The sequence below is a fragment of the Corvus cornix genome, chromosome 4 (assembly GCF_000738735.6).
Source record: "Corvus cornix cornix isolate S_Up_H32 chromosome 4, ASM73873v5, whole genome shotgun sequence".
Classification (NCBI taxonomy): Eukaryota; Metazoa; Chordata; class Aves; order Passeriformes; family Corvidae; genus Corvus; species Corvus cornix.
In genome coordinates, this window is record NC_046334.1 from 66,751,030 (window position 1) to 66,777,394 (window position 26,365).

Below are 26,365 nucleotides of genomic sequence, written 5' to 3' on the forward strand. Positions count from 1 at the left end.
TCTCTGGCATTGAGTTTTTCTTTTTGCAGCCTTTCACCCATACAGAATATGGATGCTGCTGGCAGCAGCAGTTCACTATTTATAATGTTGGTAATCCTGTCCACAATGGCAAAAATTTCCTCCATACTTGAATTTAACAATTTTTTCAAGGCAAACACTACTTCCTCATGTCGAGGTGTGGTTCTTGGAGCCCACACAGTTGCACATCCCTTTTAAGGCTCTAATTCCCTACCCTGTCAGCATGACAGTAGTCTTTTGTAATGGCAAAGCTTTCCATCTTGGATTTATTAAAGCATGTTTTGTTTATTTATCTGTGATCCAAAATGACTGCGTGATTGCACTTTTGCTATTATTTTTTAGTCAGTTATTATTGGTTTTATGATGTTCATAGTCATTTTTGCAAAGATTTTCTAGTTATGTTCACATTGTTGGTGAAGATGATGACAAATACCCAGTAGAAACATCTTTACTGAGAGAGTTTTTCCTTGAAAAATGTGTCCTAAGATAACCAATTATAATCCTTTTAATATGTGTTTGTTTTTATCAGCCTTATGTAGCACTAACTTCTTAAACCAGAATTTCAGTAGTGCGAACTCAGACATCCTGCAAAGCTCTAATTTGTTGCATCTTTATGGTTGCCTTAGATGAATATGTTAGATATTTATGAATCCTGCTGATGAATGTAGTATAAGAATTAAGATTATTACTTTCTGATGAAAATAATTTGCTATTTGGTAGAAATAATCAACACTGTGTAAATACACAGTGTCTGGATTTCATTCGTTGTTCATTCTTATTGGCCAGATCGAGTTTAGAAATAAATTTTCGTACCAGATCTCCCCAATGACCCAAGAATTTCAACAACTGTACTTTATTAATTAATTGAGACCATAATCTAGTGCTAGGAAAAAGATGTTAAAAAAAGAATTTAATAAAACCCCCATAAAGTAGCCTTCCAGTAGAGAAAATGGACTTGGAATCTCTTTATTGGTATTTGGCTCACTCTTTCAAATCTGAATGTGCATGCAGAGCTGCACACAATTAGAATTTTTTTTTCTAATGCATCTGTGTGGGTGTGCTTGGTTTCTGTAGAGAGAGATGTTGCATTCCCCACTGTAACCATGTAGTGAGTCAAATATAGAGTACAACTTGTTTGGGTCAGAAAGAAGTAGAATTATACTGCGATATTCTTACATTTCTGATGGAGTAAGCTGCTCAAAAATCTATTTTGGAATTATCTTGATTATTTAAGTTCTTTGGATGTCCTTGTGAGAGCAATAGACTCTTCTTCCAGCTGAAATTATTTAGCTGGTTTTTTCCTCAGTTAATGTAGGGAGAGAAAATCAATATAAAAGATAATATTTTAGCATTAGTTGATCCTAGGGTCTTATTTTATTCCAGCGTAGCAGGCCAAGTAGCAAATGCTCTTAGCAATTGTTTCTGTTAGTGGAATTTTGAAAGCACTAAGAGAAATCTTGATCCATGGAGACAGTACAGTAATTCACATTGACATATTTTCCCCATTTGCCACAGGGCAAGTGGAACTATTAATGCTCCTGTGCAAAACCTCTTTTCTCCTTTCCTCTTTTTTTCTAAGAGCAGAACAGAAACAGTGTTGATCCTAACAGTGGATTATATGTAAAAATTTAGACTACCCTGCAGCCATCAGAGGGAAAACGATTTAGAAAATTTGCTGTCACTGTATCTTTTTTTCTAAAAAGAAACCCCTGTTCCACGAGTATATGTATGTATTTACATGGTGGATTTCTGTAGTGTTTTGAAGGTTTGATGGTTGTTTTAAGCAAGAAGGCATCTCTGGGGTCAGGGAGCAGGTAGCAGTGATTGTAAAACAAACTGTTTGAATACTGCATGTCCACATGAACTGACTCTAACAATAAAATATTCTCTGAATCCATTCTGTGCTCCACAATGTACGGTCAGCGCCCAATGGAGACAGCCGTTCCAATCATGTATACACAAGGAATATTTGTTATCCATTGTAGTATTTTGCCTGCAGCTTTGAGAGACCCAATTTTATCTTCCCTTAAGCAGCCAAAATGATGTCAGCATCAGCGTGGTACTTTTTTTTCTTTGAATGTTTCAAGAACCAAGAAATTGAGCTGTTTGTTGATAAATGAAGGTTTATGTAAAATACATATGAATTTAAGCAATTTAACTCAGTGCAGTAAAATGGCTTTTGAAATGAGATTTAAATGTGAGTTCTTGAAAATCTGGTTGGTTAGATGTGCAGAAAATAACAGACAGTTGACTACTAATAATGCCATAAACAATAATTAGTCTGTGAGGAGCAGTTAATGATAGATGAACAAGTATATATTATATATTTTCTCAATGTGCATCATCTTGGCCTTATGTTACCGAACTGTGCCTGTGCTATTAAAGTTAACTAGAAAAAATTTGTAGATAAATTAGCAAACAATTTCTTTGGTGTCCTTTCCCTTCCATCATTTCCCTTCCCTCCCACCCTCCCTTTTTTTTTTTAAGAGAGCCAAGAGACTAAGCTTAGGTCACAGATGAGATGAGTTTGATGACCTCAGCCTATGGCCTCTCAGACATCTGTCTACATCTAGAAACATCCATAGATTTCAGTACCATTTGAAATCTCATGTCAGGAAAGATTCAGGAATAGACTGGGCACACTTAATTCTGCTTGTGACTGTGAAACCTCAAGAAACAAACAAATCATCCCTTTCAGTACTTGGTATTTGGTAAAAGTTACAGTTATAATGCATAAAAGGAAAAACATTCAAAATACTCACTGAACCAAAGTAGGGTTGTTTTTTTTTTCTCCTTCGACTATTTATTATCTCCATGAATTATTGTTCATTCCTCTCTTGTGATAGTTCTTTCTGATGTGTGCATCTCTGTAATGTTAATCATAGAGGTGCAGCCTCTGGGAAAGACACAAACTTTAACCTTTCTGGGTCATGGGTCTTGGAAGCCACTTCAGTCAGAGATCAGCACAGTACAGCGATATACAGCATGTTCCCATTTGTTTTCAGGTCTTTCAGGAAAAGCGAATTAATTATTTATACCTTATCTATATACATTTACTTATTATTACAGCTCAGTTGTCTTTAGCCTCCAGTAGTTAATTTAAAGTACATTTTTCCTAAGGTAACTTCATCATCTGTGATATAACTTGCACTGTTCATAAGGCGTATCAAATCATTTTAATTAAGAACCCAATCTGTTTGCATGGAAATATTTCCCTTTTTGTCTATGTCTGCTGAACTTTCTTCTTCCCATGGTGATGTACAAGCCTGTACTGTGATCATTCTTCCAGATACATAAAATAATAAGAATTAATAAAAGAGTATTCTGATATCACTGACTCTTCAGCTATTCATATAATCATATAGGGCCCAAAGAAACCGTAAGAATTTGAAGGAAAAAAATAGGCTTTTTTATACCTTAAGATTTTCCTTGGAATTACATGATAAAAATTAAAGCTTAAAAATTGTTGATTGCATCAGTGTTGCAGATTTTTAATGTTTATTGTGTTACTTGTGATCTTGTAGTTCAGATGGAACATCAGTGTAGTGGAAAATAATAGTTCATTACATAAAAGCAGTGTATGACACCCTGCTTCATGAAAAAGACAGCATATGTTAAGAAACCAAGTAATCATCTTGATGAAATAAATGAAAAAAAAAATGAAAAAAGCAAGGTATGCAACATGGTGTGCATTAATTGAAACTGCTTTCAAAAGGTACATAATGTTCCAAGTCCTTTTCTACTCAATACTCTGTTCTAGGAAATTTACCTTTCAAAACTGTCACAGAATTTATTTTAATGCCTTTTGTTTTGCTCTGCAAGCCACTTTATATCATTTCCCAGCAGTCCTGGCTCACTGGGGAGGTTGCAGGAGACTGGAGGTTTGCAAATATGACACCCATCTACCAGAAGAGCCAGAAGGAGGATCTGGGAACTACAGACCTGTCAGTCTGGGCTTTAAGAAAGGCAGGTCCTGCTTGACCAACCCGATGTCCTTCCATGACAGGGTGACTCACTTGGGGGATGAAGGAAGGACCTGGACAAGTGATATGACAAGAGGAAGTGGCTTCAGGTTGTGCCAGGGAAGTTTAGATTGGATATTAGGAAAAATTTCTTCAGGGAATGGGTGATCAAACATTGGAACAGGCTGCCCAGGGCAGTGGTTGAGTCACTGTCCTTGGAGGTATTTAAAAGACATGTAGATGTGGCACCTGGGGACATGGTTCAATGTTGGCCTTGGCAGAGCTGGGTTAATGGTTGCAGTCAGTGATCTCAAACGGTTCTGTTTACAGCTCAGGATGAACTCTTTGTGGGCTTTCCACAGTGCCACCATGAATCACAAATGCTGCAGATGTGTCAGCTCAGCCACCTTGCCAATGCCTGCCTGGCACAATAAGAACTGTCTTTAAAATTACACCAGTGATCCTGCTGTCGAGAGTAATGGTTGTTGTGAGATGATGGAGTTCCCAGAAGACACTTGTAGGACCAGAGTTGTGCTTTGCTGTGATACAAATTGAACAAAACATCTCTGTCAGATGGTGTTTTCCTGTGTAGAGGAGTTGAACCGTTAAAAAGACAGTGATTTAGCAAACATTTTCATGAGATGTGTTCTCTTTGCAGTATCTTCTTCTTGTAATATGATAAGGCCTTTGAAAAGTTTATCCATTAATCTTTAAATAATACCATCCTATCATAATGCTCAGTGCTGCCTTAGTCTGTAAGTCAGGGTATTTGGCAGTAAAGATCAGCTCAAACAGCAGTAAATCTGTTGATACTGATTATCACCTCTTTGAATCGCCTTTGCTTCTGTAGTGAAATTCTGTGTTACATGAATATAAGTAGTATATTGCTAGGAGAACACGCTGCTCTCTTTACATTATTCAGCAATACAAAGGGAGCTTTTTCAATATTTTTCAATATTTTTTTCCCACATCACTGTGTAAGTCATCACATAAATTGATGTCCTTTACACATCTGAATTGTATCTTGCATGTCTGGCATAGGGATAAGGATTTCTTGCAGTTTACTTTTCAGCTATTCAGTTTTAAGTCTTGAGAATAAGAAGTAAAAAAGATGCACAAGAGTATTTTGGTTTAATAAAAGAAAAAAGGTGTGCTTCTCAATAACCTCCCATAAATGTTTGTTAGAAAAAGATACACGTATTAGGAGAAGGTTAAAAATATTAGTGTGTCACCAGCTATATGGAGACAGAGAACATGGAATGTGTTTCTCTGGCTAATGGAGTGTGTGTTTTACACATGAAACCTTGCTAGTTTCTTTTTACTATTCTAAACCCATCAACCATTCACTGTAATGGATTGCCTAGCCTGTATATTGTTCCATATGTTGTAAATATGGAATTGATTTTCACTGCCCATCTCTTTGCTTACTGTTTTTCTCTACTCTGATTTTCCCGTTTTCTTAGAGTACAAAGATCACTAACATTGGTATTATTTTTACATATTTAATAGGATGTTTTTCTCATTTTGTTTACAAATCTCTGGATATACTACTTTTTAAATTAAATTAAATATTTTTAATATCCACATAGAGCTTGCATGTTTTGTTGTAGTCTGTTAAATTATCTAACAGTTATGAGTAGGCAGGTTTTACTGTGTTCAGGCAAATGTGTTCAGGTTTTTCAATGTGCCAGTGTCTTCTGTTGCTTGTTACAGCTGCTGTGCACAGTGTGGGTTACTGAAGGTACCTGAAGTGCTTGACTGATGGGGTGCAGCTGCTGACTGGTGTTGGGGTGCAGCATTAACAGATTTTAATTGGATGGAGATGTGATCAGTCAGGGACAGCCAGGGAGGTTCTGTGTGTATCAGGAGCTGCTGTGGTGATTCACTAGAGGTCACTTTTTGCTCACTAATGAACCACTCTTATCTTAGCAGTAGGTGATAGTGGAGTGCTGGTAGTGCAGTATTTCATGGTGGTACAGAGAAGTGCTCAATTTGGAAGAGGATGAAATTCAAGCCTGGTAACTTATCATCATCCCGAGTAAATTTGACAAAGCAAGAGAGTTCATTTCAATGTCATAAATGTACCTAATCCCAGTGCGTCGTTGTGCCTTGACAGCAAATGGACATTTTCATGTAACACTGTTCTGCTTTTTTCATCCTTTAATATCTTTGCTGTTTTCTCAGACAGGTAAGACTTGTGCTTAGTTTCAGAGCAAGGTCTCTAGCTAAATGCTTAATGAGATGTGGCTTTGATTTCATACGTGTTTATTTTTCTTGAAGGCATCCTCAGTTTTGTAGTGTGTGTTTGAAACAAGGAAGTATGATGCTTTCTATGCCACCTAGTGAATGAATGATGTTCATAAATGCAAATATAATTGTTTGGGAACTTGAAAACTATCTCTGATACAACTTTTGCTTTTTTCCCTGACTGCTTGTTGTGCAACTTTGACAAAAATAAGATGCCAAGCATGTTAGAACTCAAGAGGAGGTGGAGAATAGTAGAGTGCAAATGGCATTGCAGCCCAGTAAAACACACCCACAGTAGCAAGTTCACTCAGGACATCCACTGGTTGGCCACCGGATGGTTCATTATGCTCCATATTACATGTGAAATTACTACCACCAAACAGGTTATTGAATCTACTACAGACTTGTGGGTTTTGATCCCTTCAGTTGGCCTTAATATGTAGATCTCAATTTTGCATGCAGAATGCAGCATCATAAAGAGTATCTGGTTTTCATTATAATTTTAAAGAGACAGTCAGGTTTCATAACTATTCTGCATATGCCAGAGCCTACTTCCCTTAATCGTCTAAAAAATAGCACTTTGCTTCATGAGGCCCAGACTGATTTAAAACTTGAGAAGTAAATTACTACTCAATAATCCAGTTCTATAAAAGTAAATGCAGAACGTTGTTATGCTGGTTCATTATGTTAAAAGCATAGCACATTATAATTTTTAATGGAATGTGAGGGTAATATATTCTAAACGCCTTCTTTAACACTTTGGGAGACAACTGGATCCATGGTATTGTCAACCGAGGGGCTATCCACTGCCCACAGAATTTTGTCAGTAGCTAAAAGTAAATTTTTAATAGCAGGACCCTCAGCATAGTATGTCTGTGACTTACACAGTTTGAATGAGCTCCACGATTTCAGAAAGGTGAGGAGGAGAAAACCTTCCCCGGGTCACTAACCCGTTTTTTGTCCTTTCATGTTAATTGGCTGTTCATTCCTGGGAACACAGATTGCGCCTCTTCTCCTTTACCTCATCCAATGTCAAATCCCCAAAGAAGCCCTGCCAGCGCAGAAGGGAGCAAGCCATATGGGGTAGGTTGCAGTTGTTCCTTCAGGTCTGGATTTATTCCACTGTGAACAGATGGACAATGGCTGACATCCACTAATGGTTCTCAATAGGTTTCTTCTGCTGTTCAGCTCTATCTTCTTTTTCACTTCAGCCAGAACACAGACCATCCTGGAGATGGTCTGTTAACTCCTCCTGACTAGATAGAAAATAATATGTCTCATTTCACAACAACCAGAAAATGCAGAGGATTTAATTCCACCCTGGTTCTTATGTTTTTAGCACTTGTGTGAAGAGGGTGAGATCACGAAGAAAATCCCTTAGTCACTTAATACAGATAACATCAGAGGAGAGAGGTTTTTTGTGCTCAGTGGTTTGAAGGGAATCTATTCTTCCACTCATTCAGCACACTATAAGCTTTTTCACTTTGTATTTCCAGCATAGAGCTAGTAGAGCTGTTCCATTCTGAGAAAGGAGCAATGCACATTTGGCATTTCAGAAATGACTTTGAATGTTTGACACAGCTGAACTACTTCTTCATTAAGTGGAACTTTAATCTACTACTTTGATCCTTCACCTTCTTTCTAACAGTAGATGAAGGTCCTCTATTTTATTTCATGCTTGCAATGACCACCATTTCTTAAAGATGAGGTGGTTCCCTTTAGTCAATTATTCTTTTTTTCCCATTTTCCCCCCAGAACCTGCTGAAAATTTTTCTCCAAAATGACTTCCACATGAACCAGAAAGCATTAACTTCTTGCAGTGGGAAGTTTCATTCAGAGGAAGTTATAACTGAAAAAAAAGAAGCTGTAATTAAAATACGCGATTGCAAAATCAAAGTAGGCTGATCTCTCTGTGTTATATAAACAAATGCTTTTTAGAATCTAAGTGAAAGAATTAAGGAAATATTTAAATCCAAACAAAGTTTTCTTTCCAGATTTTAGATAAATTGAATTGACTTAGTTTGATTATACATTTAAAGGATCTATTTTGGATACAGGTTAAGTGTTGGGCCTGCTTTATCCAACCATTCTTCTGACATAAATCTCTCCTAGGATCTCCTAATAGCATCTACAAGATTTACTGTTGACAAAAGTTAAGATATTCCATTGAAACATAATCTTGCATTTTGATTAAAAATGCATAAAGGTTTTAAATTTATGGCTTTAAAAACTGTTACAATGAATGACGTCTGTTTGATAACAAAGCAAAATCATGCATGAAAGAACCAGCACGCATGACTGTGACAAACCAAAGAAAATCTATAAGCACACAATAGCAGTATCTTCTTGTAAGAAAATTGTCAAACCCCACTATTCACTTCAGAAAACATTCAACATATATCTTGGCTCATTGCTTAGAGGATAAAAGAGCAAAACTTCCTTTTTCAATATCTTCAAAGTCACATCTGCTAATGATAGTGAATCCTAATGCACTGAATTTGTGAAAGCCCAAGGTCACGCCCTTATGATTGAACATTCTGAGGGGAATAAAAGTTGTACTTAAATTATACATGTGGCTGTTAACAGATACGCTTAAAACAATGTATTTGCTCTGCAGCACATGTACTCCTCCAGCTGACTCTTACGGAGCCAAGAAACAGTTTAGGGGCTTTGAAAAATGCCATAATTCTTAGTTCAGGGCACAGAAGACACTCAGCTGTGTTACACTGCTGTTAAAAAAAAAAGGTTGCAGTTAACAGCAGTGCCCAAATGCGATAAGATAGGGATTGTTAGGCTTTGTGGAGGATGTACTTGTATTGTAGAGCTGTGCAAGCCGTAGTGTAAAACTCAACTGCTCTTGAGTTATTTCACGTTCTTTTTCATCCTGAGAGTCTGCATAGTTTATTCTGTGGAGCAGGTGCCTTGTGGCAGCTGTCGAAGAGCAGGGTGGAGAGACCTTTTGGCTGGGGAGATGGGGTCAGATAACAACCTCTGTCCTTCAGCAGGTGCAACTCAGCTTGCTGCTGCTGGAGGGAACACTGTTGGTCCAGTCAGCATCAGCTGAGAATCCAGCCCATGATGTTTTCCTAGGAAGCGTGAACTTGTGATGAGAGTGCCAGGAGAGGATTGAGTCCAGCGTTACCCTACAGTGTGTGTATTTGTTAGGTCTCTGTACAATCAGAAAGGAAAAAGAGCAAGCATATGAATCCCTTCACGAAGTAGCGTAGAGAATACCAAACTGCAGTATTAATAACCTCCTGTTATTGAATCCTCCATCTGTTCATCATGCCAACTTATCCTCACTTAGAGCACTCCCCTTGTCATAATATTTTGCGCCACACTCTCCTCCCTCCCCGAAGCAGCAGTTCCAGTTTAGATCTAAACATTTGCCCAGTCATGTAACCCCACCGAGGACATGGTCTCAGTGCCTGTATCTGTTTATGTTTCTCTATTAAAAAATGCAACTGAATTCTTAATTTCACTTCTGATTTTTTCCTTTTCTACTAGTATTTTTTTTTCTGGCGATTCTTTCATATCCATATTGGTATTCACAGATTCTTCTCTTGTGGTTTAAGCGCGTTTGACCCCCTAATGCTCACTCCTGATACTTTGCCACATGACAACTGAAGCAGTGAGGGAGAAAAAAAAAATTATTTTCTCCTCAGAGCTTTGATATGTATGTGTTTTTATATTTGTTACCATCTATAAATGGCAGTAAAGTGGTTAGCCACTTTAAAGTGATTAAACCCAAATTTATTCATACAAACCCCACATGAGGTGCTTGGCTATATGCTGCTCTAGTGATGCACAGCGAGAATTTAGGGAAACTGTTCTTTGAGGGATGTCTGAGGCGTCTGTGCTGAGCCACAGAAGGTTTTCCCAGGAATACAGGAGGAAAATGAAGATAAGTCAGAGGCTGCATAAACTTGTCCTGGGAGTTACCTCCCAATCCTGGTGGATAATCCCGTGAAAGGGACACACTACTTGGGAAATGATAGGGGAAAACAAGTTATTAGGGAGCTGGAGCCAAGCTGCTGAAGACTGCCTGTATGTTAAAATCCTTGACTTGTGTCCTGAACGGATTCCTGAAATCCACACAACTCGGAAGCTGAAACCACCCTTTATAACCTCTGGGTTCAAATATTCCGCTCATAGACAAACCAACTCCCAGAAAAGCCCGAGGGAAAATCTACAGCCCTGTCCCATCTCCCAGTGAATTGCTCTTGTTTGCTACCCAGGAGTCCCTGTCTTTATCAGAGGGGGTTCGGGTCCCTGAGGGACTGCTGGGACCGCTTGCTGACAGGAAACGATCGTTTTATTTCTGGAAAAGCCCAGAGCAGGGATGTTCGCTGGCGGGCTGGGCTGTGGGTGGGGACGGACGAGCGAACGGCCGCGGCTCCGCTGCTCGCTCGCGGCTAGGAAGGAGGAGGGGGCGGCTGTGGCAGTAGAGTGAAAGTTTCTGGGGGGGCTGGAGCGGAGCTCCGGCCGTTGAGGAGAAAAGAGCCACGGGGCAGGAGGCAGCGGGAGCAAGAGGCGGCGGGGCTATGGCGGCCGCCGCTCCCTCACCGCGCCCGGGCGGGGCTGCCGTCAACCGACCCAGCGGCCGCGGGGGCGCCGCCACCACTTTGGTTTGCGTCGGCCGCCGCCGCCGCCGCTGTTCGGGCGGGGAGGCGCATGGCGGGCGCGGGGTGACCCCGAGGGACCGCGGCCACGCGGGCGCGATGGGAGCACGTCCGTGGGGGACAGAGCAGCCTTTGGGTCACCGCATTGGGGCAATTCGCTCTCCTTCTCTAAGAGCTGCTCCCGCTCGCGGCGGCGCCGACCGCGGGGTTAGTTCTGGGGCTCTTCAGGGCGGATCAGGGAAGCTGCAGGAGGCACTGACCCTCACCGGGAGCAAAATCAGAGATTTATGGCTTTATGTGTTTTCATTCCTGTTAGTTCATGAGGGAAAAGCCTTAGCCGAGTCACAAATACAGCGAAACACCAGAAGTGCTAATGTTTTGGGATGCCAGGAACGGGCAGAAAGTGATGGGCAGGAAGTTCCACCTGAACGTGAGGAGGAACTTCTTTCCTGTGCAGTGACTGCACATGGAATAGGTTGTTTAGAGAGGGTGTGGAGTCTCCTTTGGAGATACTCCAGACCCGTCTGGATGCAATCCTGAGCCATGCGCTCTGGGATAACCCAGGGAGGTTGGACCCGATGACCCACTGTAGTCCCTTCCAACCTGACCCATACCATGATTCTGTGAACGCAGCCGGTGTTAATTTAGCCGAAGTTTAAACAAAACAAAGCAAAACAAAACAAAGCAAAGCAGTGGCGACATCGCGTCTCGGGGCAGGTCCCGGTTTCGCTGCGCGCGGCCGAACCAGGCTCGCCCGCCCCGCTGTCTCGTTCGTCTCGGCGCCCGCCGAGAACCAGGAGATCGAGCCTGGGGGGCGCGGCGGCGGCGGCGGCAGCGGCCGCTCCCCACAACTCCCCCCTCCGCCCCACCCCGCCCCTCCCTCCGCGGGGGCGGGCGGGCGCGCGTGCGCGCGACGGTGGCGGCGGGGGCGCGCCCGGCGGCGGGGGCGCGCACCGAGGCGCCGCTCAGTTCGGGGGCGCCCACGGAGCGGCCGCCATATGCCGCGGCTGCCGCGGCGGCTCCGAGCGGCGCTGCCCCCCGGCATCCTCTTCGTCCTCCTCGTCCTCCTCCTCCCCCTCCTCCCCGCGGCGGGCGCGGACGGAGCGCGGCGCCTCCATGGGCAGTTCGCACCTCCTGAACAAGGGCTTGCCTCTAGGTAACCATCCGGCCTGCTCGCCGCGGTGCGGGGCGGGCGGGGAGCGGGGCGGAGATGGGGACACACACGAGCGGCCGCCGCCGCCACCGCGCTTTGTGTGCCCGTCACCGCCGCTCCGGGCCCCGCCGCGGGCAGCGGGACTGCCCTGGCGGCCGCAGCGCCGGCGCAACTTTGCCCGGTGGCTGCTTTTTGAGGTTGGGTGAAAACATAAAGGGAAATAAAAACCAGAGGCGGAGGGGCGGGAGTGCGAGTCGTCCCGAAGTACCAAACTCAAAGGGCGCTAAAGCTGCGCCCGGGAGGGGTTTGGGGTGTTGGGTTCCCCAGGAGGGGTTTAAGGTGTTGGGTGCTCCAGGAGGATTTGGGGGGTTCGGTCCCCCCTCTCGCTCGTGGGGTGAGCGGTGTCGGCTCCGAGCTGCGGGAAGCTGGGCCGGTGTTTGGATAAACAGGAAGTTTAAAAGCGGCGTTTTATTGCTGTAAAAAAGTGCTTAAGGCCTGGCTGGTGGGATGGTTTTGGCAGAGCTGCAGACGGGTTGTCTATCAGAGGTAAGGCTCTTCACCTTAAATCTCAATTTCTCTTTTTCTTTATTTTCCCTTCTTTTTAATTTTTTTTCAAAGCATGCGTTTATGCTGTTGTTTTTTAAGGTAACATGAATAATATGCACGGGGTGATGCTACAGATCTGCCTCCAGAATTGCTTGGCATAAATTGTCATGTTAATCTGAAGGTGATTTTTTTCCTGCCCCCAGACATAAGGAGACAGAATGTCGATTCTGTTTATAAACATTATCATTTTGTAAGCAAATGATACCAAAAGAAGGCTACAAAGCATAGAAAAAACCCGTTTACAATGTAGATATGAGTCAGTCTGCTATGCTGCTTTGTTTTCCTCTAAAAAATTAAATTCAAAAGTCAGGATTTAAGTCGTAGAGCTGAGCTGGACAGAATAATGGCAGAAAACATTGTTAGCAGTGCTGATTTTTAAAATTTCACCTGTTGTAACTTAAATTGAACAATTTCACAGCGCGTTATATTTTAGTAAGTGTTGTTCGTATCAGGAAGAATGTTTGCTTTTAGGCCACGATGGAGCAGCTAAGGATAATCATCCCTTTAGCCTCATTGAAAATAATGAGGCCTAATAAACTGAAGTGTGTACTTTCTTTTCCAGTGAATTAAAATTAACTGTCATATTTGCGATGTGTGTACGTGTTTTGAGTGCATTGCACTGATTCCTCCTCCGGGGTCTTAAAAGATGTAAATGTTCTTATTTAGTATTCGAGCCCCTTGGCAAGTAGCTTGATGCCCTTATTAAAATATTTTAAATCTCATTATTCTGTCATATTAGGAAGGGAGCAAGAAAATATTAAGAAAAATAAAACATACTTAAATAATTTCAGACTGAGATCCCATTAAGTAACACTTTGAAAATCTGTTTCTTTTATAAATAAGAAGGGTTAAAAAGATGAGTTTAACTTAGACTGCTAACAGAAAGATAATTGTCCAGTGCATCTCTTTGTTCTGTGCTCTTATCTGTTTTATCTATTTTTAGCTGTGCGTTGGTGAAGCAGGCATGTAAAATTAGCAGCCCAAACTGCTAACTTCAGTGTATTTTATAATGTTGCTCTTTATTGACCCCCAAAGGCAGCAAGATTTCAATATTGGAATTCCTTAATGTTTGACAGATAGCATCCTCTTCAGTTTATTATTATGTCAGCCATCCCCAGAGTGAGGTGGTGACAAAATATTTTGCCCATTTGCAATTCACTGGTGTATTTCAAACCTAAGGGAAACAAAACAACCCTCTGCCCCCAATCTGCCTCTTTTCCAGCCTGAACAAGAAATAGGTGTTTATGAGGTGGCTGCAATTCATAAACAGACGAGAGAAAGTGGGAGAGTTAAACTGTTCCCTCATTTTTGTCATTGTTAATGTAAAATAATACTGCGGACGTGAATTTAGTTTCTCCGTGTTTGATGGCATTGAGGGTGTAAATTGGTGCAGAGTCAGTGGTGTGTTCTCTGTCCTTCTATAAACACGCTCCCCCACCCCTCCAAGAAACACAGATTCAGTATTGCTCCATCAGGGAATGTGTTATTTCATTACTGAATTGGCAAATAAAATAGTAATAATCCTGAGAACCGCTGTGGTCATGCTCAGTAGAAGAGTTTAGTCAATGAAACTGCTATTTTGAAATGAAACTACTCCAGTCACCTTTGTGAATTTTGCAGTTGAGTGTTGTTGTATGTAGTTAAGGAGTAGCTGGAGCGTGCAGCTTCCGAGCACACAGTACACTATGTGTAGAAAGCTCCTCATCGTGATGGAGTTCTGATGCTTTGTCATCGTGTGGAGTTCTGATAGCATGATAAAACAAATTACAAGTGCCCTTACGCTTGTCAGTTTGGTTACCTCTTGACTTGTCCTTCTGCATCATAAAGATGAATAGTGTCTGCCCTTTGTTAAAAATGTGTGATCCTTCAATTTATTAATCTCTCAGTCTCTGAGAGCTATTGTTTTATTTGCAGTGTAAACAGAGTTGGTTGCAGCACTTAGCCAAAAGTGTGATCTGAGAGATTAGGATTGGGCTGGATACTGTGAAGTGTTATCAGACAGGTACAGTAGTGCACTTGCCAACGTTTTGAAACATAAAGTCAATTCCTTGTTATCAAGTAAGAACATCTACTGCAGATCGGTGACTAGGCTGGGTCATCCTTTTTGGGGAGAAAACTGACAGTCTCCCGAAGTACCTTTTTTTACATGAATATTTTAAGTATGAAAAAAAAAAAAAAAGGAAAAAGCTTATTTTACCAGAAAATAGTTTGAACAGCAGTAAGTGTGTGGAAAGGCACAGATTTTAATGTCTTTTAAGCAAAGATGCTGAGAAGCAACATGATCTTTAATTTGCTTATGTGAAATACAACAGCGAACTTGAAACCATGCTGATGTTTTGGGCTAAAAGTGCTTGTTGCCATTTTGTTTTGCCTTACATACCGTGCATTTGTAATAACTGTATTTTCTTGAAGCTTATCTGGAGCACTTGGCTGCTCGTGTGTGAGAAACCCGCCTTCAAGAGTAGTAGTCAGGTTTTCGCCTCCCAAGCCAGCTGGGAGCATTGATGAGGTGATACTCCAGCATGTGTCAAGCTTTCAAATCCCAGAGCAGTTGGCAGTGCAGCAGCGTAGCAGCCTCCTCTGAGGCTCCCTCACCTCCTGGCCCCATAATTATTTATTTAGTGTGAGAGTAGAGATGAAATTACACTTTTAATACATGTCCTAAAATTTAAGGTGAGGATAGAAGTTGTAGTACAGAGCCCTTTAGCCTTAGTTCCTCAGCTGCACGTGCTTTCTCACTCCCAGACAGCGGAGCAATGGATTTACAGTTTGGGAAGACAAGTTCCCAGCTGTAGTTTTGGGTCTCTTTCTCCCCTACTTACTGCCTCAAGAGCAAAGATGATGATTCATTTTAATCTGTGAATTGATGAGGAAAACATGCGTTGCAGATAAATCTAAAATTAACATTTCCTGCTGAAATGTAACCCTTTGCTCCCTCGGCAGTATTCCTCTGGGAGAGCTGGAGAAGTGCGGCAGTGCTTCCAGTTGTGGCGGGTGGTTTAGGATCTCTGAGCTGTGGTTACGACAGGATCTTTTCCAGTGCACAGTAATCCTCAGCCCATCTCCCCAGTGATTAACGTGATCGGGAGTGTTTTGGGAATCTGACAGCATCTGAGTGTTGGCTGAGTGAAACTGGTGTGTGGCTTCATGTGGTGGTGCTGTGCGGAGGGGAAACGGACTAAGTGTCCCAAAATGTTCATGATGCGAAAAAGTCACTGAGAGTCCCCGGATTAGACTTTTTTGGCGCTTTTGGGGCCCTTTGACGTTCAGCTTTGGTTTGATGGTTGAAGTGAGTAAAAACTTCAGATTGTTTTTGAATGTGGCCAGAGACCTATCTGGTTCCTTGAAGAATAGGAGACAGTCCCTGGGCTCCTCTAATTTGTGCTGCCTGGTAGCTGAGATATGTGGCCCATCGGGATGGGCCTCCAGCCCCACCCTCAGGCTCTGCCTGCTGGAGATGGCCTAGGGATGGATGCCTGCCCAAACCTGGGTCTTTACCCTTTTGGGTGCTCCATCAGTAATGAAATAATAATTAAAGAAAAAACTTCACAAGGGAAAATTAAATGCCAAATAAAAAGAAGTCACTTAAAAGAAACCTGTCCTGAAAAACATCTGTGCATGAGGTGAATAGGTTAATTGTTTTTTGATATGCAAAACATAAAGTGTTTATGTTTGCTATAGCAGAACAAGAGATGAATTTTTGAGGAGGATTATGAATTAGCTTGTTCTCTCTTATGGAATATTTTTGTCACTTCATTTCAAACATATCATGTTTCCTATATTATTATTCCATTTACTAATTATCCAGTTTGTGTCTAATCAACATAATTGAAAATTGACATTGTTTGATTTTTTTTTTTTTTCTTTGAACTAAGTGTAGCTAATGCAATAGCATGTTTCATGCTGGTATTTATTTCAGACGACTGTTGCTCATCCTTGTGTTTTCATCTTTTTTTATACTTGCCTTTTTCAAGGGGCTTTTAGAGGAATATGCTTGCAGGGTACCTGCCAGGGTAGTAAGCCAGAAGGAATTCTATGCAGAAAGCAGAAAAAGCTGGGACTGGGGACAATTGTTAAACTAATTCTGAAGTTGAGGTATTAATAGAAAGCTTTTATTTCTGTTGCATATGAAGCCTTTGTTATTTCAGTATTAAAGCACAAGGTAATGTGGTTATATAATTTTGCTTTACATGAGGTATTTTAAGGCATATTTTAACAGTTCTATTTACAGGTCAGTGGCTGTCCCTTGTCTGTGCCCAAACCACTTTCAGCAAGTTGTGTCACCACCGGCAAAGTTACATAAGTCTGCAGTGAAAGTTGTTCACTCTTTCTGCCTGTGCGTGTGCCAGAGCACACCACGTCACCCCTCCTCTCCTTTTGGTCTATTTAGGGGAGCTCTGATGCCAACTTACAAAAAAGTGGAAGGAAGCAGGGAAACATTACTTACTTGACTTGAGTCACAGTTCGAGATTCCTGTGTGCAGTCCGAACTCTGTATTGTTGGATGTGCTCTAATGGCCTTCCTGAACAGCCCCAATATTTTTTGATAGATTCTGTCGTCTGCTGTTGGACGCGGGCACACCCTGTGATGGTGGGAGTGAGGGTGGGGGTTGTGTCCCAGCGGGATGTGCTGAAAGCTTTAATGGCAATGAATTCTCCACCACCATGTGGAACATGACAAGAGCATAACTTTTGCTGCCTTTCAAAGCAGGCGTTGCTTTGGCACCTTCTGTGCTTGGTTCATGCGTGACCTTCTGACGCAAGAAATGTCTGTGGTTGGGGAAACCACAGTGGGCAGCCCAGTAGGCACATTTACCTGGTGTGTCTGGTTTTGTGCAGTAGGGATGTGGGCCCTCACCCATGTTGGACAGTCAGGGTGGGGTCTGCCCACAGCAGATAGTGGTTCAGGAGAGCTGAGCTCTAGGGACAGCAGAAGAGAGTGGTCCTGCTTTCAATTTTGCAAGTCAGAGTCTCTGAAAGCCAGGCTCCGTGTTGCTGCCGCCATGTGGCAGATTGTTCTTCTCTCCCACCCTTCAAACATGATCAATAGGAATTAGCCTGTGGCTGCCATGTGATGACAGCAGGAATGGCAAATGGGACTCTCCAAGGCTGCATTCCAATCAAGCTGTATTCCTCTCCTATGGCAGGACCATGCACTGTGTGCCTGGCCAAGCAGAGGAATGGCCAGTGGGCTGTCCTGCAGCATGCTTGGACAGTGCACTGGCCAGGCAGAGCTCAGAAAAGAGCCAGAAGAGAAGCAGCACTGCAGGGGATTTTCATCATCTTCTACTACACATGGATTTTTTTCACTCTGCAGAACGTCATCATAGCCCTTGGGTGAGTCAGAAGTTGGGAGAATGAGCCAGAAAGGAGCTGTACCAGGATGCGTGCTCTCCAGTTGGATTGGGCTGATGTGCAGGAGGGTTTGTAGGAAGAGAGAGCTGCCCCAGGCAGCTCTTAGTCAGACTTACAGTCAGCAAGAGGTGCTGCTGGGGGCTGACAGACGGTAATGACTGTGCCATTGGTGCAGATCCTTGTATCTTTAATTTATAATTGCAAAGTTTCCATCTGCTTCTGTGGTATTTTTACCTGAATATGGATTTTCAGAATTAACCTTCTATTTTAAGCCAAACAGTCCAAAATTGATGTTGCTTTTTGCATATTTGCAGCACTCTCGATACTGTAAGGAAAATGTATGGCTTAGCAGAAGCAGTGGTGTGGAGCACTTCATCAAAATTCCCAGATGAGTCAAATTTCATTAGATGGTTGCAGCCAGTTTGTCTCTTGCTGTGTGCATAGCTTCAGTCTTTGCAGAGTCATGCAGGACAAAAGTGTTTAGCAGAGATAACCACAAGCCAGTCTCCAAACTCTTAAACTGATACTTAAATATTTTTTCACTTTAATGTGTTGTACCAGATATGTTAAACTGTTTATTTGCAACCGGTTAATGAGCATTTTCACATTTGTGGTCTACCAACCATCTTAATGTGTGTCTGGTGCTTCAGTGAACAGTATTAATGCATATCACAGCCTTTCTCATGTCGTTGATTTTCCCATTCATATAATCAGGGTTACTGAGAAGTGATCTTCAGTAATTCAGTGTTGTATGTGTGTGTTCCCATGCTGACGGGAACTGGCCAGTTAATTCCACCCTAACACATTATTTTTTGACTACAAAAGGTCATTAAGCTACTGATCAAAGGCACTCTATCATTTTAGGTTTTATTTTGCATCCCCACGAAATTCTCTCCTGCATACTGAAAGTCTCTCTGTGCTGGTTGTGCTTTTTTTCCCAGCCTGTCCTGTGCCGGGATTACTGTCTTTCATTTCTGCTACCAGCAGAAAGTCTTGTTAATTTTCGTTGGTTTGCATTAGCTTTCAGAATCCTTTAAGTTAAAAAATACGCAGTATCAATTTTTAGTACCTCTCTAAACTAGTTACTTGCAGCTAAAGGATTTACTACCTTCACCCTCAATTGAGATTTGCAGTGAACACTGCAGTTGCTTTATCCCATAAATTCTGTCAAATTTTCATTCATTTTTTTCAGCTCCTGTGTGACTCTCAAGTCACTTGAATTGTATTGAATTTGCAGAGAGTTCTCAATGTGGAATCTTCTCTTGTTACCCTAAAACTGAAGTGGCTGCCTTCATCTGCCCTTCCTGAGATCCATGGTCAGCAATTTAGTCACCACAGCACTGCTCCTTTGTGAACTTTAAACTCAGCCCCACCAGGCAGCACATTTTTATTTTTTATTTTTATGAGCAAAAGCAGCGTCTAAAATGACCTTTTATCTCTGTAGAGCTGGATGTATTTTAGCCACGCCAGTCGAGATAAAAAGAATGTCTTGCATTTTTTAAAAGCTTGTGGGAGGAGGCCCACAATAGAGGTTCCATTGTGCTCTTAGTACTGAGTGTACAGGAAATCACAAATTAGCTATGACGAGAGTATTGCAGGGGAGTTTAAAGTTTACTTAATTCCTATAGTATTGTATGGTTTTGAAAGGTTTCACAATACATTGCCTTTTGGGTCTGGTTATGTATGTTGTTTGTATTTGTCAGACTTCTGTTTAAGGCTTTCTCTTACCATGTCTTTGTTCAAAAGGTCTCATGTTTTGAATCCATGATGACTTTCCTTCTTACTGTAAATACAGAGGTGTGCAAATACTCTTGGCATTTGTCTCATGACACCCTGCAGCCATCTCAAATTTAAAGCCAGCATTGTGTATTCAGCAGTGAGAACTATCTCCTTAGAGAAGGAAATAAGAAAGGTTTCTAGTAGGAATTTGGAAGAACAGCAAAGCTGCAGGCACACCTTTTCCTTTCTTAGCAGATTTGGATCCTGCAGGACGTTGAATTATTCAGCTTCTGGTTGCTATCGATGGGAGTTGGAGTGGGCTCACAAATTGAAAGGATTCTGGCTGCATCCTACAGACTAAACCTAAGTTACTGAAGGATAAGACTTCTACTAAAATTTTGTTCAAAGATTGGTTTGTTTCATTACTTGCAGTTGAGGAACGAGTTCTGCCACTCAGTTGAAAGACCCAGGATTATGGGAACTCTCCAAAATCATGAGTCTTATTTTCTTAGTCCTGTGAATAAAGAAAGTACAAAAGAGCGTCTTGCATGGAGCTGGTAATAGAGAACTTGAAGAACTGTGAATACTGCAGTTTTGCATTGATTTTCATAACCTTGCTAGCATCTTCCCTCTGGACTGTTTTTTAAGTCTGTTAAATTCTGTTAGTGATTTTTCTGAGCTTTGTGGCTTTGTTTTAAAAAAATATATATTAAAAAAATCTGTTAACAAATACATAAATAGAAACTATTTTCTTAGACCCACAGTCAAGGGGGAAAAAAAACCTCCCAAGTAATTGAAAATGAAGTTTGGGGTTTTTTGCTGTCCTGGGGATACTCCGTCATAGAAATGATGAATATTTCAAAGTGTGGTTTACACAATTCCAGCAGCTATTGAAGTGCCCTGAAGATTTATTGGCAGGAGGGGATTTTCCTTTTTTTTTGTGCAGGAAAAAATGATGTCTGAAATCATCTACTTCTCTCTCAGATTTTCAAAGAGAATTAGTAAAAATTGGTTTTCATTTTAGAAGACTAATTCTAAAAAGAAGATTAAACAGTGGTTGTTTTTATAAATAGTAAATAACCGCATCTAAGATGTCTTTGATCACAGAAGTGCATAGTGAAAGAAGTAGTCCATGAATAACCCGTATAACACCTGGGAAACTGCTTGCATTTACTTAAGTATGATTTTAAATCAAGTCAGTTAAGGTAGTGCAAGCCTGTTTGAACTCTTTTTTAAGTAAGTAAAGTGGGACTAAGTGTACTAAGCTTATTTCACATTTGCATTAAGATATTTAGGAATCAGGAAAACCCAATTACTTTGTGCTTTGCAATGACATTGTTAGGCATGTGTGTTCTAGTTTTGAAGCACACTTGAGCATATAAATACAGCTGCCTTGTGTGGGATTTGTACCTGTCTATTAAAGGAACATCACTGAAGGACCTGTGTTAGGAATTTAATGTCCTACATGAGAACTGAATCACCTTCCTGAAGTCTTTTTTTCTTTTTTTTAGTTTGTTTTGTTTTCTTTGGTTGTAGAAGAAGTTTCTGTTTACTAAAAGTCTTAGGTGAGTACTGAAGTCGAGTTAAATGCAGGATACTGACTTTCAGGGCAAATTTGGTCTAATTATTGCCAGGGGAATTGGAAGAGAGAGGGGAGCAGAGATGGCCGTGGTAGCAGATGTCCCAAGTGGCTGTGGAATGGCCCAGATGGTCATGGTGGTTCTGTCACATTTGTGAGAAGCCTCAGAAGTGACCTGGGATAATTCACTTAATTTTTCTGTACCCAGTCCCACCCTACAAACTGTGCATGCAAATGATAGCTAACCTGGGAAAGCACTCTGGGATCTGTTGAAAATGGCACCAAATTAGAGTAGGATTCTTTAGTTAATGGTGCTCTGAGTAGGTACTTAGTCGATCTTGTTTGTGTCTTATCACATGGAAACAGTTTGGGAGGCAGTGAGCTTTCATTTGTGAACTGGCTTAAGGTAAATGCACTTATTAAAAAGACAGCCTGTGGCTTGACTGAACACAATGCCATGCAAAACATTCTGGTGTGATGGAAGGGCTTGCTTTCTCCAAGTTAAAAACATGATTTCCACCATTAAAGCTCTTCCTCTTTAAACAGCAAAAACCCCATCTGTATATTTGAATCGGGAAGTTGTATTTCACCAATTAACTTGACAGGACATGCATGCAAATGAACCAGCAGAGTACTGGTGAGTGAGGAGGCTGCAGCTCCATGTGCTGTGCACTGGAATATGGAGATGGTGTGTCAGCATCAAGTACCCTTGCTCCTGCTGAGATGCAAAGGCTTAGAGCAGAGACATGATTGCGAGCTATTTTTACTTAACAGTTGAACTTTGGAAGAGAAGAAGTAAGGGATAATTTCTTTCAGTTTGAGTTTGCACATTGTATGACTTATTAAAAACTTCAAGATGACTGTTAAGTAAAGACAGCTACTTGAAGTGCCAGATGGAAAAGAGCAAGAAAAATGCCTTCTGTTTAAAACAGAAAGGGGATTTTTGCTCATTTTGTTGGGGTCTTCTCAAGTCCACAATTACTGTGCTTGGCTCTCTCCAGTTCCATTTAATATTCTTTCAGATGACCTGGGTGAGGGGATCGAGTCTGCAGGTCCTCAGATGACACTGAGTTGGGTGTGAGTGTTCACCTGCTGGAGAACACGAAGGCTCTGCAGAAGGATCTGGGCAGGATGGATCAGTGATTCTGAGGTTCAGCAAGGCCAAGTGCTGGGTCTTAGCCTTGGGTCACAACGAGCCCCTGCAGCTCCAGGCTGGGGGAAGAGAGGCTGGAAATTGCCTGTCAGGAAAGGACCTGGGGGTGCTGCTCAACAGTGGCTGAACATAAACCAGAATGTGCCCAGGTGGCCAAGAAGGCCAGTGGCATCCTGAGCTGTATCAGCAGTAGTGTGGCAAGCAGGACCCAGGCAATGATTGTCCCTCTGTATTTGGCCACTGGTGAGGCTGCACCTTGAATCCTATGTTTCTGTGGGCCTCTCACTAGAAAACAGACATTGAGGTGCTGAAGTGTGTCCACTTGTTTATCGTGGAGAAAAGGAGGCTGAGGCGAGACCTTACTTATCTTTACACTTACGTGATAAGGTTTAGACTGGATACTAGGAAAAATTTCTTCACAGAAAGGGTTGTTAAGCATTGGAACAGGCTGCCCAGGGCAGTGGTAGAGTCACTGTCCTTGGAGGTACTGTAAGACCTGTAGATGTGGCACTTGGGACATGGCTTAGAGATGGATTTGGCAATGTCAGGTTGGACTTCATGATCTTGGAGGTCTTTTCTAATTTAAACGATTCTATGATTCGTTTGTGTTGCAGTTTCTGTCATGGGTCCCATGCAGATATTAGATGCACAGCAAGATGCATTTCTCTCTTGTTAACTGTGTGACAGAACACAGGCTTCAAACGACATCTTGGTCACGCATACCCAGCTCAGCATCACAGCATCAGGCTGCATTCCTGAAATCGGGATGGCACTTTTAGTTCCTGGACTCATTGTCCAGCAAGTGCTCTTATGGACATTGCAGACATTTCTGCTATTTTAGAAATGTGCCTGCTTGCAGCAAAGCTGCTGTGGTTTGAGAAATACAGTATTGGCTGTTTGGTTTGGCTGTGAGACCCCTTGATTCATTCTTTTGCAGAGCAGTCCATCATCTTACTATGACCATTTTATATGGATTTAATTCAAGGCCTATGTTAGTTTATACATAACTTGGAATAATTGTAAAATGCGAAAAATGTCGAGTATTTTTCAGTTGACTAAAATTTTAAAAGGGCGTTTTTTCCTGCCAGCATCTGGAAGTTAGCCAGGTGAAAGCTAACATTCCCACAATACCTTTTCTGTGGGATAATGGGCAAGTTCAGGGTAGCATTCTTTCTTTCAGTTATATAAACAGACAGTGCTGGCCAAGGCTAAGAAGTGTTGCCGAACATGAAATTGTTGCTGTTTGCCCTTCCAGTTGTTGCTCTGTTGAAAATGATTTATTTTTTCTTTATTTCATTATTGTTCTTCTCTTCATATTTAAATAACATGGAGTCTTCTGCTCTGTTGTGTTTTAAGATCTTGCCCAAGGCAGTGCTGTGTGAAAAATCCATGCGCTCTGTGGATGGTTTCATCCATGGTAGTATAAAACTGACTTTCAGAAGGCTCCAAAAAATAGAAAGGTGTTTTTAGAATAGAAGAGATTCTTTGACAATAGATAAGAAGAGGTGAAGGTGTGAGAAGCTGAAGTGACCTTTCATACTCAGCTTTGCCACTCCTGGTCCTTCCAAAATATAGCAGGAATTAATTGTCAGGGAAGCGTGGAGCCAGGAGTGCAGGTACTGTCATCCAGCCACAGCACAGGCAGCTTTCAGTTGCTGCTCATTGATAGGGATTTATTAAGATACATTTTTCCCTGTTGGAATTCATATCTTTGTACTTCAGGAGTTTCAGAAGAGTTTGCATGCCACAGAGGTTATTGTGAAGTACATGACTTCACATATGGAGTTTTATTAGTTGGGAATAGTCAGTGTGTCTTGAGCCTATGTGTAGATTTTTTTGTATTAGTTGTTTTTTGTAGAGTCCCGCACAGGAATTTTTTGTATATTGCCTAAAAGCAATAGTTTATACATGAAGAAAGATGCAGAAATCCTGGCCTCTCCACGCAGCTGAATTGTCATTTTTCAGCCTCTACAAGAACTGCAGAAGTGCAGTCAGTTGGCTGTGGACAACCTTAGGGAAAGGCTGGGGAAAGGCAGGGAGACCTAAAAAATTTTAGGGATGCTGGATGCTTACTGTGTAGTTTTCTGGGCTGTGGTGTAAGCATGGGTTTTATTAAAAAAAAAAAAAAGTCATCTTGGTGACTTAAAAACTTTTCAGCTTAGGTCTTTTGTACTGGAATGTATATGCTGTTTTTTGCCCTTAAATAGCAAAGCTTTTCCTAGAAAAATCAATGCCTTTTTAAAAGGGCAGCAAGCAACTGTCATATCTAAAAATTCAGTTCTTTGTAAATTCTGAATAGACAGAGGAAGAAAGTCTGAAACCCTTAATCTTTCATGCTATCTGGATAAGCTGGAACATGGCTGTATAATTATTTTCTTTCATCCAGTGATGTCACTGAGGTCCCTACGCAGACTGAGGCTCATAAATGAAACTAAAGATTGTTTTCTGTGAACTTTGCATTTTTCCATGCAGTGTTTAGGCCCATTGTCATGTAACCTCTGTGTTCACATAAATATGAAGTCAGTAGGGTGGGTACAAGCACTTGTAATTTTGTATTCTCTACTCATGCAGAAGGCAATGAAACAGTAAAATTCAAATGGACTGAAATGCATTAATGGTGGGGTTTCCAACTTCCAGACCTGTAACCATAATTTTTCATCTGTTTTAAACCTCTAATGACTTTTAATATGTTTTTAAGAGCTAAATAGGAAGAAAAGCACTGTTGCTTGATAAAATAGGCATCTTAAGAAATGGAAATTTATTGTCCTGTCTTCAGTTGGTATTCATTTAGAACAGAGGGTTTATGGACCTTTTAGTTGGGGTTATTTATTTCTCAAGGTTTAAAGAACATATACTCAAACTGCTGGTTTTATTGCATGTAAATGTCAGTATCTTGGAACCAGTTATATTTAGATCTGTAGCATTTTTGACAATTCAGTATTTCTAAGCTTCCTTGCTTAAATTAAGTCTGGTTTGTCCATATAGAAATGGACATGTGTGGACTGTATATCCCATGATTTTATTTATGAACTTTTAACTTATTTGTTTGCTGTAGTACTGTTAGTGGTAGCACAGTTTAATCAGCTGTGAAGTTGGATTTTGCTCGTGCACATGGAAAATTTAAATACATCAGATAAATGTGTGCACATGGCCATGTGAGCTGCTTGTGTGCAGATATATATCTCCTCATTCCTATTGTGCCTGATTTTGCAGTGAGCGCTCAGGTAGCAACAGCCTCACTCTACAAACAACTCTGCTGACTGATTGCAGGACCCCAGAACAACTCTGTGAGTGAGGAACCTTTTGACCTTAAGGACAAAAAAATAAAATCCTAATGAAAGATGTGCTTTCATGTCCACCAACTGTGAAACCTCCATAAGAATTGTACAAATGTTCCCTCCTTCTTAATAGAAGTGTTCTCTATCCTGTTTTTCTTGACTAGAGTGACAGCTTTTAGAAGCATTGTAATGATGAAGTGCCATTAGATGCACACCATTCATGTCTTAAATTGCAATTTAATTGTTGTGTTCTTTGCTGTTCTTGTAAAATAGTTGGATGTGGTCAGGATCTTGATTTCCAGCTCTTCTACTTGCTCTTTATTTTCTTGTTTTGTAGGTTATTCATTTTTTGTTGAATTATATGTCTTTCTGTGATCAGTTGGCATGGAAACATGGCTCCTTTATAGGCCAGTTGCTTTTAGCATTAATTTGCAGGTACTTGTTTTTGAATGTGAAAATGGAAACCATTTATGTTCTTCATCATTCCCCATCATTAATACTTGCATGCTTTCTGGTGCAGTGTAAATTATGTTTCCTTCTATCTTACAAGGAAAAATGTACTCTTAAAGGAAGAAAAAAATAATTACTGCATCATGTGCACTGTGCACTGTATTATGAAGACAGTACTTCATATAAAAATTGTTTTTATACATATAACGTGGCAGAATCACTGA

At 41.3% G+C, this 26,365-nt stretch overlaps 1 protein-coding gene across 7 annotated transcripts in view; it reads left to right on the plus strand.

The window, feature by feature from the left end:
• Positions 1-26,365, plus strand: part of CTBP1 (C-terminal binding protein 1) — a 236,084-nt gene that overhangs the window by 159,096 nt on the left and 50,623 nt on the right. For 3 of the 7 annotated variants that reach the window (XM_039550322.1, XM_039550320.1, XM_039550321.1), the window contains exon 1: positions 11,791-12,005. The exons of the other annotated variants lie outside the window; for them this stretch is intronic. Coding sequence is in view for 2 of the 3 variants with exons in the window: in XM_039550320.1 (XP_039406254.1) it covers positions 11,966-12,005 (40 nt within the window). In the remaining variant the exon portion in view is untranslated. Of the gene's footprint in view, positions 1-11,790; positions 12,006-26,365 lie in introns of those variants that run through there. 7 annotated transcript variants of the gene reach the window in all.